The sequence below is a fragment of the Mandrillus leucophaeus genome, unplaced genomic scaffold (assembly GCF_000951045.1).
Source record: "Mandrillus leucophaeus isolate KB7577 unplaced genomic scaffold, Mleu.le_1.0 Scaffold431, whole genome shotgun sequence".
NCBI classification, from domain to species: domain Eukaryota; kingdom Metazoa; phylum Chordata; class Mammalia; order Primates; family Cercopithecidae; genus Mandrillus; species Mandrillus leucophaeus.
The window spans coordinates 706056-722819 of record NW_012104599.1 but is presented as its reverse complement, the minus strand read 5'-3'; the positions used below and the strand labels follow the sequence as shown (position 1 = coordinate 722819).

At 44.9% G+C, this 16764-nt stretch overlaps 1 protein-coding gene across 1 annotated transcript in view; it reads right to left on the bottom strand.

Moving 5' to 3' along the window:
• Positions 1-15849, bottom strand: part of HEBP1 (heme binding protein 1) — a 26935-nt gene extending 11086 nt beyond the window's left edge. The window contains exons 1-3 of the mRNA XM_011993624.1: positions 15617-15849; positions 4148-4286; positions 2059-2239 (exon numbers count right to left, since the gene is read on the bottom strand). Coding sequence (XP_011849014.1) covers positions 2059-2239; positions 4148-4286; positions 15617-15694 — 398 coding nt within the window. The 5' untranslated portion in view covers positions 15695-15849. The remainder of the gene's footprint in view (positions 1-2058; positions 2240-4147; positions 4287-15616) is intronic.
• Between the last annotated feature and the right edge of the window lie 915 nt (positions 15850-16764).

Here is a 16764-nt window from a genome sequence, read left to right as displayed (position 1 = left end):
AAAAAAAAAAAAAAAAAAAAAAAAACTAAAACAAAAACAAAAACAAATAAGATATAGGGGAAATCCGAGCACTGAATATTTTATATTACAAATTCATGAATTACTATTAAAATTTCAGAAAAAATAAGGTATTATGATTATATTTTAAAAAAAAAAACTTTAGCAGTTACCTGAAATATTTATGAATGAAATAATATAATGTCTGGAATTTGCCTAAAAATAATCCAGGGTAGGGCTGGGTGAATGCTGTGAAGATACACAGGACATGGAATTGGCCTTGAGTTGATCACTGCTGTTGGTAGGGGGATGGGCACATACGGTTTCATGATCTTATACGCTTCCACCTTTCTATAAGTTTGAAAATTCCCATACTAAACAGTTAAAGACAAAAGAAAACAATATGTATCCACTCATTACCCAGGGTCTGGTAAAACAAATGATCAGAAACTAGCCCCATCTGCTTGAAGTCTTAACGTGAACTGATTCAATCATGTCTGTCTCATTCCTTATGAAATAAGAATGAACAGACAGGAGGGGTAATTGCCAAAACCTGCTTCAGGTCATAAACATTAGGTAACATATAAATAGTATCTTAGTAAATAATGAAAGATATTTAACAATAATCCTATAAGGTTACATTACATGCACACACACACACACACATCATATATAGGAGGTTATATTATCAGCACTTAACAAATGCAAAAGCTAAGTCTTAAAGCGGCTGAGTAACTTCCCAAGCATCATCCTGCTAGTAAGCATTAGAGCTGGAATTCAAATAAAATATAAGTTCATTATATTATACCTGCTGCTTCCCAAACACAGGAAACAGAATGGAAAAGACAAGCAGACATCTAACCCAGGGCACAAGATTTAAGGAGGCGCTCACTCTCAGTCCCCATCCTGCACTTGGACAGCTGTGAGAGTGAGTGCTTCCTTCAATGCTGCACCCTACGTGCTTCTCTACCCTAGGAAAAGATAATGTTAAGTTAATTTGCTTTCTTCACACCCTCTGAAGGGAAGCTGGGAAGTCCGAATGAGGACTGCAGGACAAGCACAGGAGCTGAGGCTCTGGTGCCAGCTCCCAGCTGCATTACATTCACTGTCCTCTGGGGGGGCCCTGCAGTCACCTGGCCTAGGACTGCACACAGCAGTGAAGCTCACATTCTCAGAACATTCACACAGCTCCAGGGAAAATGGTCCCACCATCAGGTGCAGCGTTGCAGCAGGGCAGCCAAGTTTGGAGGTCCCTGAAAGTGGACCAATACTCAGTACAGTGCAAAATTATATGTATATGAATTTTTCAGGAGGTTGCTCCCGAGCAGAGCCAAACCACCTATGGTTACTTCTGGTGAAGATCCTGGTCTTCCCCTGAGCCTGGTTTGGCGCCTGTCACATGGGAGGATTTTAACAAACGTGAGGAGTCATCAATGATCTAGAAGAGACTTGGTTTCTGAGAGCAGGTTGGAGCTCGAGGGACAGAAACTAGCAACCATTTGCACCTGCTATTCTCTATAGTCAAGGGAAAATGACCCCACATGAAGTCCTGGAAACAGGACCAGGATGACAAGAGAATAGATGTGTGCTCTGCTCAAAGGACTACTGCCCAGGAACAACAAGGAGGGTGGCAGCCCAGCTCTGGCAAATATTCCCTGCTCTCTGGCATTAAAGGGAGTGTGGGGTAGAAATCAGGTATTCCTCAGCCCTTTATGCTTCCCATGTGTCCACGAATCCAGACCGCGGCTTGACTTAAGATATTTGCTGAGTCTCCTAGAACCCTGCTATGGCTAATGTAGACATTCACTGTAAACTTAAACAAGGCTTAAGCTCTAACCATGAATTTGGCAACTGGCCAAGGCATTTATTCTGATAAAATGCAAATGTGTGTGTGCTGCAGCCTGAAGAAATTAAAATGAGAAACTGTTAGGATTCAGCATTTCCTACTTAAATTAATTCAGCAACCATAAAAATTTGATGCGAATGCTTGCTAGAGGGGATGTAAGGAGTGGTATGGGAATCAAGCGCCACCCATGGATGCCCGAAGGATCATCTCCTTACATGGAATAGACAGTGATGCCTTCCCGTTCCTCAATCTTAACGCTTTTGTCACTGGGAGCTGGTGGGTCGCTTTGAAATTGGTTTGGAATCCGGAACCAGACTTTTAATTTTTTCTGCAGAGAGCCATCTTCATTGGGGAACACGGCAAAGGAAATAGGGACTGTCATCCCCATCCCAATTCCTGAAAACACAAAAACACAGCGTGAGGCAGGGATCAGAGACAGAGCTTGCTCAGGGCTGTGGAAGACACATTAGTTCCATTCATCTTTCAAGGCGGTATTTTTTGTTCTTGAAATTAACAATGAACATTTCAAGTGTTAAAAATACATAGAAATACATGAACATCTGTTATTTGTATACGCTGTTGGTTGGAGTATAGTGGTACAACTCTAAAAAATGATTTGGCAATATATATCAAGACTGTAGATTATCAGTCTCTCTCTCTTTCTTTCTTTCTTCTGATAGAGTCTTGCTCTGTTGCCCAGGCTGGAGTGGAGTGGTGTGATCTCGGCTTACTGCAAACTCTGCCTCCTGGGTTCCTGGGTTCAAGCGATTCTTGTGCCTCAGCCTTCCGAGTAGCTGGGATTACAGGCAGGCACCACCATGCCCAGCCTACTTTTGTATTTTTAGTAGAGATGGGGTTTTGCCATGTTGGCCAGGCTGGTCTTAAACTCCTGACCTCAAGTGATTTACCCATCTTGGCCTCCCAAAGTGCTGGGATTACAGGTGTGAGCCACCATGCCTAGCCAGTATTTAATGGCTGCCTATTTAAAATATCAATCTAAAATATGGAAAAGGCTATAGGTAATAAGATATTCATTACAGTAGAATTATAAATTCAGTTCAGAACAGGAATATGTCTATGTGAATTACAGACACATGATGCCGTATAACATAGCTAGGAATTATGCTTAAGAAGACTCTTGGGCACTAGTGGAAAATAATTATGAAATAATAACTAACGGAAGCAGGATATGTAATTGTAGGAACACTAAGATTACATTAAAAAGCCCTAAAAAATATATTCAAAAGACAACATTGATTGTATTGAATGGGGGAATTAGGGAATACTGTTTTGTTATTTTCAAGGTTTTCTTTAGTGAGTTTTATAATTCTTATACATATTTTCATCTAAAAAAATGTTAAGACAGTATTAAGAAGGAAAAGATTTCTTCCTGACCTCCTACAGGTTAACATATCTTCCAAAGCCTGATTACTTTAGTCCTGGTAAATTTTTTTTTTTAAAGCATTTTTATTAAGTAAGTAAAGGAATAAAAGAATGGCTACTTAATAGGGCAGCTTCTAGTAAATGTTACTAAGGCTAATACATGTTTTTAGCTCTTTAAATTATCAGCTTGAGAAATATCCTAAAAATTAAACACAACATCTCTTTTTTCCCCTTGCTTTCTGGCCCATTTTTGTTTTGCAGTGATTCCAAAGTGCTACCCAAATTAGAGGGCTTCTTACGAGTCAAACTCATTTTAAAATATGGTTTACATCTAACAGGTATACCTTTCATGAGACTTCAGGCTTATCATTTTAAAAGTAGAGAGGTGGCCAGCATGAACTGCCAAGTTTTTAAGAGCGGGATAGGCTAAGAATTCTCAGACCCTTTGTTTGCCAGACAGGGTCTGGAACCCCCCTGCTCACTGAGCCTCAGGACCCAGCAGAATCTGAGCTACCAGGGGCTGACTCTGGGGATCTTCAGCCTGATGCTGGCCTTGCCTTGTGCTGTAGCTCAGCTTACTGTGGGCACACGTCACCTAGTCAACCACTCCAAAGACAAAATAAGCACTGCAAGGTTAAAAAATATATAGAGCATATAGTCCCACACCTGGGAGTGAAGCAGGAACTCAGAGATATTGAGCAGGAATGCCTTCAACTGAGGGACAGGCTGGGCTGATACCAGAGTGGTTTCCCCAGATTCCTGCAATAAACTGCTTGTTCACATAGTGCAGGAGGTTCGCGGGTCGCTGAAACAGGTCGCTACAGGTGCCTTATAGCCCCTCACTTGTGTTTACCACTGATGAAGTGAGACCTTGCAAAGCTGGCCCCCAAGACCAGAGCCACGTCCTGCAGGGGTACTTACCCTTGTCATTGGTGCCCCCCGCATACTTTGCGACCTTGGGCATTGCTTCCCGTAGAGCCTCATCCACAGGCTTATCTGTCACTTCTACTGTGGCAAATTTGCCTCCTTCACAGGCCCTTTCTTCATAGGAGACTTCTTCCTAGAGAGAGAGAAGGCACAGTGTTTAAGAGTTACAAAGTAGCAACTTGCGATGTCTCTAGAAGCAGTAACAGAAGGCTGAAAATCTTTCCTCTGTGGGTATGGCCATAGAGCAGAAGGGACAGGCCTGAGTATGAAGAGCCATGAGAAACAGGTTCTGGGATTCTTTTATTTATTTATTTATTTTTTTGAGACGGAGTCTTGCTCTGTCGCCCAGGCTGGAGTGCAGTGGCCGGATCTCAGCTCACTGCAAGCTCCGCCTCCTGGGTTTACGCCATTCTCCTGCCTCAGCCTCCCGAGTAGCTGGGACTACAGGCGCCAGCCACCTCACCCGGCTAGTTTTTTGTATTTTTTTAGTAGAGACGGGGTTTCACTCTGTTAGCCAGGATGGTCTCGATCTCTTGACCTCGTGATCCGCCTGTCTCGGCCTCCCAAAGTGCTGGGATTACAGGCTTGAGCCACCGCACCCGGCCAAGGTTCTGGGATTCTTGTAAAGAAAACATTCAAAGCAGGAAAATCTTATACTTGATATTCTTGGGGAGATAAGAGAAGATATTGCATCCTGAAAACCAGAATGCTACAAAAATGGAACACTCAGAGAGCAAAAGAGCTCTCAGAAATTAAAAATCTGGTAACAGAGAAGAAAAATTCAGTAAATAGGTTGGAAGATAAACAAATAGGAGATCCAGAAAAAAATAAAAAAAGAAAAACTTAGAAGGGAGGAAACAAAAAATACAACGACCACAATCCAACAAAACTGTGAAGCCCCCAAGATTAGGTTCATTCTAGTAGGAGGACTGCAATTCAAGAAGAATCAGAGTTCAGTTGTCCCTTGGCATCCTTGGGGGATTGGATCCAGGACCTCTATGGATACCAAAATCCATGGATGCTCAAGTCCCTGATAAAAAATGGTACAGTATTTTGCGTATAACCCACACACATCCTCCTATATACTTTAAATCATCTCTACATTACTTACAATACTTAATATAATGTAAAACCCAAACAAATAGTTGCTATTCTGTGTATACACACAAAAACACACACACATATATATTTTATTTATTTATTTATTTATTTTTGAGACAGTGTTTCGCTCTGTCACCCAGGCTGGTGTGCAGTGCTATGATCGTGGCTCACTAGCCTCGACCTCCTGAGCTCAAGCAATCCTCCTACTTCGGCCTCCTGAGTAAGTGGGACAACATGTGCATACCACCATGCCCTGCTAATTAAAAAAAAATTTTTTTTTGGTAGAGTCTCCCTATGTTGTCCAGGCTGGTCTCAAACTCCTGGGCTCAAGCAATCCTCCTGTCTTGGCTTCCCAGTATTGGGATTATAGGCATGGGCCACAATGGAAACCGCCTTTGCAAAATTTTAAGTGAGGAAATTATGACAGTAAAAGAAATCAGACTTCACTGACTCTATCTTGTTTCTAACCCTTAAGCTGTCCTTGTGGGATTCCTGGGCGTAGGCCGAACTAACTGTGGGAAGGAATTCAGTTCATGATTTGACTCTGAAAGAAAATTGGTAACAGCCCTTTCCCAATAAGACCCCCTTCTTGCCTGGGGTCCAGTCTGACTTTGCAGGACTAACAAATTAGCTACAAGATTAGAAATTACAATTTAGAGGTCATGCAGCCTCTAGCTCCAAGAATCTCAACATCCTCAAATTGCTCCTGGGGATAACATCACTATTGTAAAATCTAAGATCAGTGTTTGAGATATTTTCCAGACTCTGCACTCGATGGATCAGCTGACACCACTCAGACCAGTAATCTGGCCCAGCCAGTTCTGCCATTGCACCGAGGAACAGAAGACAGCAAGAAAACCTAACATCGACTCCCCCATGATTCCATCTCCAACCTGACCAATCAGCACTCCCCACTCCCCAAGCCCCTACCTGCCAAATTATCTTTAAAAAATCTCACCCCCGAATGCTCAGGGAGACTGATTTGAGTAATAACAAAACTCCAGTTGCCCGCAGAGCTGGCTCTGCATGAATTACTCTTTCTCCATTACAATTCCCCTGTCTTGATAAGTTGGTTCTATCTAGGCAGCAGGCAAGGTGAACTCAATAGGCAGTTACACCACGCCTGGCCTCTACTGTTGATTTATGTATTTTTTATTTCTATATTGCCATTTAAAAAAAAAATATTTTCCATCTGTGGTTGGTTGAATTCGTGGATCCAGAACCCACAGACAGGAAGGGGTGACTGTAGTTCTGTTCACACTGCGCTCCCAGACACAGCATATCCTCTGCCAAACTCTTGTCTCACTAAATCACAGCCTCCCAATCCGCTTAATGCTCAGCTCCATTGTCTCCTTTCACGTAAATCCTTCTTTCATCTCCGCATCACCACTTTCTGCACTGAGGCCCCGTCCTTGGACTACCCTTTCCCTGGTGTTTAGACTCATTATGGACCGCCACAGTTCTCCTTCAGCACACCTCCTGCTCCTTGCCAAATGATCGCTCATATAATTTAATTTTGTATTCCTGGACATACTGTAAGGAAGTGTTCTTCAAACTTTGAAAAAAATTACAATCCACAAGAAGGAAAGCATTTTTTACAGGCTGTCTTATCATGAACATACACATAGTTAAAATAAAGTTTCACAAAGTAATGCTTTACCCTTATGGATGAGATGCATCCTGGTTCTTTTTGTTGTTGTTGTTGTTCCTTCCCCTATCCTGTTTTCTTCTCTTCTACTCTACTGGAGTGAATTTTATTCTATTCCATTAGAAGAAGAAAAGTTGGTCTATGTTAATTTTACCATCTGATAATGAAACATTATTATAGTTTTAACAATCTGCAATAAAGCCTTTATGGGCAGAAACTATACCACAAAGCTTTACATGTTAGAAGTGCAACAGATATTTATTTGATTAAGGTGCTGTCTCTCCTAATAATGATTATGAAAAACAGACACGTGGTAGGGAACCTGGCTGCCCTAGATTGGTCAAATAGGTTTCCATATAATATCCTAGACTGACGATTCTCAACTACGGAAGAGGGTGTGACTCCCAGGGGGGACAGAAGGTGTCTCTGGAGGAAGGCAGGAGTGTAGGGTTGTGAGTGGCAAGTGTAGTCTCAATGAGCATATTTAATATTTCTTTTATTTTTGAGACAGAGTCTCACTCTGTCACCCGGGCTGGAGTGCAGTGGTGTGATCTCTGCTAACTGCAACCTCTGCCTCCCAGGTTCAAGCAATTCTTCTGCCTCAGTCTCCTATGTAGCTGAGACTACAGGCACGCGCCACCACTCCCAGCTAATTTTTGTATTTTTAGTAGAGATGGGGTTTGCCACGTTGGGCAGATTGGTCTCAAACTCCTGATCCCAGGTGTTCTGTCCACCCTAGCCTCCCAAAGTGCTGGGATTACAGGTGTGAGCCACTGCGCCCGGCCTTAATATTGTAATTTTAACCCTGAGTGCCAAGTTCCTACTTAACCCCCACTTCACATGGGGTAGAGGAAATTGCGCCAGACCAGGAATCATGAGGCAGCAAGTCAGCCTTGACTTTGGGGCACCGTGCCGAATCATTCTGAGGCTGCTGTAAAGCCCTCCATCTGGTGAATCTGACACTTCCAAAGAGCCTTCAGTAGCAAACTGTTAAGTAAACTTAGGGTGTTTTGCTCTTTCTGTTGCAACAGAGAATTCCCGAATCCCCTTTCATTTGAGTACACACCTACTCTTGGCACTTGTAATGTTTCAAATTCCAGAAACACTATCCTGTGAATCACAGAAGTTCAGAACCTAAACTGGTTTTAAAGTTTACCTAATCTAACTAATTTTATCAAGGAGAAAATGAAGAACCAGAGAGAGACTAAGTTGCTCAAAGTGGCGTAACTACCGAATGGTGAAACTGAAACAAAAATTCCAGTTGCCAAACTCCGGTGTACTTTAGTCTCATATTCACTGCAAGTTTCTCTATGGCTATGGGGGGTGAAGTGAGCATTTAAACCTCTCTTTCTTTTCTTTATCCTCCTTCTTTTTTTCTTTCTCTTTTCTTTCTTTCTTTCTCTTTCTTTTTCTTTCTTTCTTTTTTCTTTCTTTCTCTTTGTCTTTCTCTTTCTCTCCTTCCTTCCTTCCTTCCTCCCTCCTTCACTCCCTCCCTCCCTTTCTTACAGGGTCTCATGGTTGCTCAGGCTGGAGTGCAGTGGCACAATCTTGGCTCACTGTAGCTTCAACCTCCTGGGCTCATGTGATCCTCCCACCTCATCCTCCTGAATAGCTGGGACTAGAGGTGTGTGCCACCATGCCCAGTTAATTTTTTTGTATTTTTTTTTTCTGTCTTCTTTTGTAGAGACAGGGTTTCACCATGTTGCCCAAGCTGGTCTCAAACTCCTGAGCTCAAGTGACCCACCTACATCAGCCTCCCAAAGTGTCTTTGCTTTTTTTTTTTTTCTTTTCCTCTCTCTCTCTCTCTTTCAGATGGGGTCTTGCAATGTTGCCTAGTGTGTAACCTCTCTCTTTAGCCACTGTGTTAGATACTCTGGGCGGACAGTTGTATGCCCGTGTCAAATTCAGAACAGAGGTATCGGAAGTCATTTTAGGCAGTTACTTCTTTTACAAATGGGAAAACCAAAGACAAGATCTCACTGGAGAAAGCGCTAACTGGCTCTTTCCTTTCGTCTTTCTTTTCTTCTTTTATTCATTTAACCAACAACTGCTGAGCATCTACTATGTGCTGAACATTGTTCCAGGTGCTATAAGACAGAGATGAAAGTCTTGGTTCCTGATATCAGGATTGGCATGGCCTAATAAGGGAAGATGTCAGGAAAACAGAAGGTTATCATCTGATGACATTTTTAGGGGGTGAGGAGTGCCAGGGCAGTATGGGAACACAGGAAAGGACCACTTAGGTTAGTTTAAGGGGCATGGGTGCATGTGATAACATGTTTGGGGAGGTCAAGCTGACTTTGAGGTGGTTACAGATCACCCAACTGGACGTCCAGTCATGACTTCATTGATTCATGGAATAAACGTTATCGAAAACCTTTGCCAGGTGCTACAGATTTGGAGATGAATATGATAGGGATACTCAGGGGGGTGGTGAGGAGAATTACACAAATTATTGCACAAGGCGGTAAATGCTCTGATCATTTGGGGGAGGAGATTCCAGGCAGTGGGTACCCCAGGAGTAAATGAGGAGAGGTCAAGAACAGTATGATGGCTGTGGGTACAAATAGTACAAATAGTTGTGGCTGGAGCAAAGACCGTCCAGCAGGACACAAAAAAGGTGTTCTGGCAGGGTCCAGATCTCAGAAGAACTCAGACGCTGTCGTGGGAGTTGGATTTTGTAACCATTAGTCCAGCGATGGTGATCTGATAGCAAGCCAGTTCATCTACCCTACATTCGTTCAACTGACATTTGTGACCAAAATCCTATGTTACAAAACATAGGATTTTGCAAGTATGTCTGGGTCTTGAATGGAAGGTCTCTGCAGCAGAAAAGGGATCTATAAAATGGCATGAGTCCCCCGGGTTCTCGGCCTGTTCTCCAGGTAGAAAGTCCACAGCAAGGAAAGAAAGGCTGCCAAGAAAGGACTCCAGCTCGACTCGGAGAGCCAAGTCGCCCATGATACACCTATCATCCTTTAAGGCTTCTTAAAGCCTTAAGGACCTTAAGGACTTCTTAAGGACCACTTCCTTCTCCTGAGTGATCTCTCCTTTCTAGGAACCCCTAATGTCAGATAACTCTAGAGCTGGAAGGGGTCTTGTGTGTCCATCAGTTCACCTCCTCCTGATACAGATGAGCAAACTGTCCATTGGGCCGTTGCACATACAGCTCTGGAACTCAGCAAGGGACTGGCATAGAGGTGTAAATCTGGGAGTCATCAACATAAGGGGAGACTAGAGCAGTGAATGAGGTTGAGATTGTCCAGAGAGCATATATAGGGCACTCTACACCAATCTGTGTTAATTAATCCCCTGCCTAAAGGCATTCATTCACCAAGTTCTTAACCTGCCCTTGATGATGCAGGCACCACTGAGCTTGTACCCACTTTGCCAGCCACACTCACAGCACCTGTTCTGCAGCTTTCTGCTGTTTCCTTTGATGCCACGGTCATTTCCACACCAGGGCCTCTGTGTCTGCTCCCTCTCCCTGGAGCATTCTCCTCCTGCCTTTGCCTGGTACCTCCCTATTCATCTAACAGGCTCCAACCTAAAAGTTATTTCCTCAGAGAGGATCCTGACTTAAAATAGGTTCCCTGTGATGTTCTTACCCACCCTGTACTTTCATAACACAATCCTTCTTGTCATTAGAATTAAATGATGTGTTAAACTCCCACCCATAAGCCCCACAGGGTCAGGCCTGTTTCTCTTGTTCACCGTTCTATCTCTCTGTACCTAGATGTACCACGTCTTGCATATTGTAGCCACTCTACAAATATTTGTGAGAAAGGAGAGATGCAGAGTAAAACCTAGTTTTACTCTAATGACAAGGAATACAAGAGCCAAAATAGGTGGGCAGAGAGATGAGGACCTCGTCTAATAGGATCTCCTGGAGAAAAGCTGGGCCACAATGTATTAAACCAGTTCTAGTGCAGGGACCACTTGTTTTCATAGCATCTGTATCCATAACCACTCATTTGAACCACGGGACCACTGTGAAAATTCAGGCTTGAGATGGAATTGTAAAACTATTCTAGTTCTCCAGGGAGCTCTATTTAAATTTATTTAACTAGAATTCTCTACTGCTGTAGAGAATAAGGCAGCTAAGTTAACACAGTCTTGATTCTTAAAATTTAACATCTTCAGTGCATTTGCTTGTGACATGGAACACAATAACAGCCCTCCTTCACCCCATCTCCATTAGTCTACGCTCCCAATCAGTTCCTAGATAGAGATTTTGGCCTGTGGCTACAAAAATCAATTTTCAACATTCAATGGGAACCTTGGTCAAGTTCAAGTCCCAGACAAAGGTCTAACAAGAATGCCTCTGGCTATGGGATTTGCAAGTCCTTTGAAAGGTCAGTTCTTGCCACTTCACGTAGTCGGTATACATGCTAATGTTGGAAGCCTGCTTTCTCATTACAAGAAAATACTGATCATAATAATTAACCTGACAGAGTACTTTCTATTTGTCTGGTGTTATTTTAAATGCTTTACATGGATTCATTCATTCAATTTCTCCAATAACCCTGTAAAAAAGTTAGTGCTTTAATCTTCATTTTCAGATGAAACTGGGGAACAAGAGGTTAAGTAACATGCCCAGACTGCACTGGGTGAATAGTGGAGCCAGGACTCAAAGTCAGGCTATCAGGTCCTAACCTGTGTGCATAGGCCAGACACAAATCTGATAAGGATGTCAGTTACTAATATCAGTCCTGCTCTGAGCATCCAAAGGCCCACCCAATCTAACACAGAGAGCTGTCTATCCTTCTCCCTCCTTGAGCAGTTAAGAAGGCACCTGATAAGGTCTGCAGCAGTACTGGCCTTCCTGCCAAGTACTTGGAATCAGTCCTGAACATCTGGTGAGCCTGAAGCCCATGCTATATGGGGAACATGGTATGCCATCATTTGCCCAGGAGAGTGGACAATGGTTTCTGACCCAGGCTGTTTCCAGGATAAAAGATAATTTCAGGGAGAGGTTCTCTTCAAAAATAATACCCTTAAGTTTGTATATTTAAAAAAAAAGATTTACAGGCTGGGTGCTGTGGCTCAAGCCTGTAATCCCAGCACTTTGGGATTAGTAGAGACGGGCGGATCCTGAGGTCAGGAGATCGAGACCATCCTGGCTAACAGGGTGAAACCTAGTCTCTACTAAAAAATACAAAAAACTAGCCGGGTGAGGTGGCTGGCGCCTGTAGTCCCAGCTACTCGGGAGGCTGAGGCAGGAGAACGGCTTAAACCCGGGAGGTGGAGCTTGCAGTGAGCTGAGATCCGGCCACTGCACTCCAGCCTGGGTGACAGAGCGAGACTCGGTCTCAAAAAAAAAAAAAAAAAAAAAGATTTACAAGTATCTATGCATAATTAATTAATTTCCCATTGGCATTGTTATTCTCATCTTAGAGTTGAGGAATTCAAGGGCTCACAGGGGATATTGAGTAACTTATCCACACTTTACTGTAAAACTAGGGGGAAGTTAACCATTTCCATCTCCAACCAAGTACTAGTATTGAACAATTTCACAATTGGTTATCTCATTTGACTTCAAAATAATCTATTAAGATATGAACTATTATTTTCTCCCACAATTAGCTTCAGAGGGGCTAAGTTGGCCTGTGACCACACAGCTAGAAAGAATGAAGCTGAGATGAGCACTGATATAATGCTATTACTATATTTGTAGAATGTGTCTACTACTTTACAAAATGTCTTCATGGTTTTAAAGAAATTAATATTTATAGTAACTCTGGAAATAGATGGAAAATATATTTTTATACCCATTTTACAGCTGCAGAAACTGAAGTTCATTTGGGTTAAATGATTTGCTTCAACCTGGTACCAATATCCCATATGGCCCCATATTCCCATCAAACGCTGAGAGAAGATGCTTATTAGGGAGTTCTCCTTATCCTAGAGGCCCCAAATTAACGGCAGGTGACGTTGCATCAGTACGAATCAAACAGGAAACAGAAACTACCACAGTATTTAGAGCAGAGGCACCTCAATGCAAGGAATTGGTTACATAGATAACAGAGGGACTGAGATGCCAGCAGGGAACAGACAGGCAACCTAGAGGTTAGTAAGCACCCTAGGAGACATAGAGGGAGGATTACCTGTTACCTAAGTTCAGATACCTAGGTTACTGGGTAGGAGCTAGAACCATGGTGGCCTGTGTAGCCGAAGCCGAAGCCACAGAGAAGGTCCTAGTAGTACGGCTCTGATGGGGTGGAGAAGGAGAAGAAATACTCTGGTTTCTCCCCTCTTATCTCCCAGTAGTGACTCCCACTGAGCAAACGTAGCTGGGCGCCAGCTGACATTTGGCCTGGCATATAGGCTAAATGGGTCAGCTTCCACTCCACAGGGAGATAGCAGGGCAGGGAACGGGTGAGGAAGGAATCTGAGGGCACAGGCTACGAACCAGTCCAGACTCTCCGCCTGTGTGGGCCATCATCATCAACCCAAAAAGACAAAGTGAGTCCCATTCCATGACAAAAAGCAAGAACACGTGGATTCTTAAAGTGTTAGAACCACACGAACCTTCATCAGGGCTGTTAGGAGAAAGGCTGTGGTTTTGAGTAGGGCAACTACCTGATGGGGAGGCCAGTGATGCTGCAGACCTTACCAGGTGCCTTTTTCATTGCCCAGGGAGGTGGATAGACAGCTCTGTGTTGGCTTGGGTGGGTTCTCTGGATGTTCAGAGCAGGACTGATATTAATAACCGGCATCCTTATTGCCTTTGTGTCCAGCCTATGCACAACTATGTTAGTTGCCCTACTCAAAACCAAAGCCTCACTCCTAACACTCCCTATTCCTCACTCCCCTTCCCTGCTTGCTTTTCTTCACAGCACCGATCACTATCTGATCCATGATACATTTTATTTGTTCATTAGCCAATAAAACATAAGTTCCATGGGGGCAGAGATTTTTGCTGGTTTTACTCTTTTATCCTGTTGCCTAGAAGAGTGCCTGGCACATAGCACTCAAAAAATAGTTTTTGTTGAATTAATTTTAAATTGGGTGATTTCGCATAAGAATTTGGATACATGGTTTTCCTTAAGAATTTGGCAACAATGTTTCATATCGTATCACTGCATAGCAACAAGTGGCTGGAACTGCCCTCTATAGATGGGGACCTGAGTTCACTCTCTGATTTGCCTCAGTCCCCACCATGCCTTATAGCCTAAAACAGCTAGGGCCATCCATTTCCATTACCTGCCTGGCTGCTGCAGGTATTCAAATGTGGGACCTCTGATCAGGGCTAAACTGTTCATTCTACATAGAGTTGGGGAAACAGAGATAAGAACAGGTGAAAGGTCTTTGGTTGCTCAAAGAGTTCAGATTAGAGTCTAATTGAGGACTTTCGTGATATGAAGATCATTGTACTAGGTATCAGAACTTGGCCCCCAGGCAATACAGTCCTTTCACAAATGAGGCATCGTATTAGGAGCTCTGTATACAGCTGCACTGTTCAAACTACCTGTCTACCAGGAGATTATAATCTAGCAGCACTCTCCTTGTTTTCAGGGGTGCAGTCCAGTTAGCCCATGTTAGCACTGATATAAATTTGGGGGAAGACAGCAGTTATGCTCTCCTCACTCATTCTGTATTCTAGGTACCCAACTCCAGCGGATCTGTTTGGCCAAAAGCAGTGGTACAGCTCTGGGCCTTTGTGCATGCTCTTCTCTGTTGTGTGCACTCCTACACATCCCTAAGGCCCAGCTCAGGACACTCCACTGAAGGCCCCATCATAGCCCCCCGGCAGAATTGACCACCCCTGTGCTCCCTGCCTAGCGCATTTATTTCTATTCTGCACAGGTCTTGTTCTTTTATACAGTAGTCCCCCTTATCTACAGCAGATACCTTCTAAACCCCCCAGTGGATACCTGAAACTGTGGACAGAACTAAACCCTGTATCTACTATGTTTTTTCCTATACATACATACCTATGATAATGTTTAACCTATCAATTAGGTACAGTGAGAGATGAACAACAATAATAAAATACAGCAGTTATAACAATATGCCAGCATTGCTAAGTTTGCACTTTGGGGCCATTACTAAGTAAAATAAGGGTTACTTGAATACCGCCACGGTCGATCCGATCACCACACTAGCTACTAAGTGACTAAGGGCGGGTACTAGAGATAGGAGGCTGACCTTGAACAAAGGGGCATTCCGGTCCCAGGAATCAAGATTTCATCCTGCTATGCAGAATGGCCGGAAACTTAAAACTCAGGACTTTTGTATTTCTGGAATTTTCCATTTAATAGTTATGGACAGCAGCTGACCACGGGTAACTGAAACCGGGGATAAAGGGGGCTACTGTCCTCAGTACTCTAGTACTTGGGAGTTTCTTGCCACACTCATTTCTGCAACCGAGTGTCTCTCAACAAATCAAACTGTTCGGAATGTTTGGAATATTTAAACGAAAGAACGCATTCAACAGGCAGTGCCCAATTCCCCAGGTTTGGATTCTCTCCTTGTATCAATCTCTCCTGTCTACCCCGCTCTTCCCACTACCGGCTGCAGGGGACCTCTCACTCCTTTTCTTCCCAGTCCAAGTGCTGGGCGGTGGAGAGCCGCACTCGTGACAGACACCAGAACGAACCTTCGATAGCACATTCCTGCCCCACCTGCCCCTCAGCACCCGCTACAGTCCCGAAGAGGGTGGGGGTGGGACGCAGCAATCCTTCAGGTCCTCGGCAGCCCTGAGGGCCTACCTTGTCCCCTTTGCTTAGGACCTGCCAAGGCCACGTCTCTACGCTTCCGAACAGCGAGTTCTTGATCATGCCCAACATGGTGTAGCCGAGACGCTCCCGACGCACGGGAGGACGTGAGGTGGCGGGGGCGATGGAGCACCACTGGCAGCGACCACCGGCTGCAGGGCGGCAGGGCGGCGGGGCGGCCGGGCGGCGAGGCGAGAGGCGGGGCTAGAGGCAGGGGCCAGAGGGCGTGGTAGAGGGCGGGGCGACAATTCAGCAGGGCGGCGAGGCAAGGGGGCGGGACGGCGAGGCGAAGAGGCGGAGAGGGAGGGCGGGGCGGCGAGGCGAAGCGAGGGGGCGGAGAGAGGGCGGGCCAGTGATGCAAAGCGCGGGCAGCAGGGCGGCAGAGCACCAGGGCGGCAGGGCAGTGAGGTGAGGACGCGAGGCAGCGAAGCGAGGGCTGGGCCCGGCGTGGCGAGCCGCTGGGCCGTGCTCCGCCTCCTTTCGGGCTTTCCGCGGGTGTCTGGGGAGGGAACCCAGCAGCAGGCCTCAGCCGGTACCCCTCCGCCGACCCCTCCTCTTATTCTGAGTCTAACCTATCCGCTGGGGCTCTGGAAAGCAATTCTCGCCTGGAGTGGCTTTAGGCAGCGGTGGTGGGGAACATCCTCCCTAGGCCGGTCCACCGCCGCGTCCTCTCTCAGGTGCCTGGGCTCCAATCTCCGAGTCCCGGGTTGCTCACGCTTCTTCGGTCCTCTACCGAAGGCTCGATCCCGCTGGTACAGCGGCGGCCAGGCTCCCTGTCTTGGTAGCCGTCCCTCAACCCCCGCCCCATGACCTCTTCTAGACCATTGAAAGAGCATCCAACCCACTTTCCTGCTGCCACTCTTTCCCACCATCTCTCTAAATCACAGTTTCCAGGTGACTTTTCTAAGCATGACTTTTCTCGTTCATGCCTATTAAAAAATCTTCTCACCAATTTTGTCACTATTTACTGGGTTGAGTGCCTGCTTTCTGTCAAGTATTTTACAAATATATCTCTACTCCACACACCACCGACAAGAAATATTTTGGAGCCATTTAAAAAGGAGGAAACGGAAACTTCTGCCGCTGCCTGATCCTCCATTGCTTCGAGCCGCGCGGCTGCAGCGGGCTGTGGAGCCGCCTGC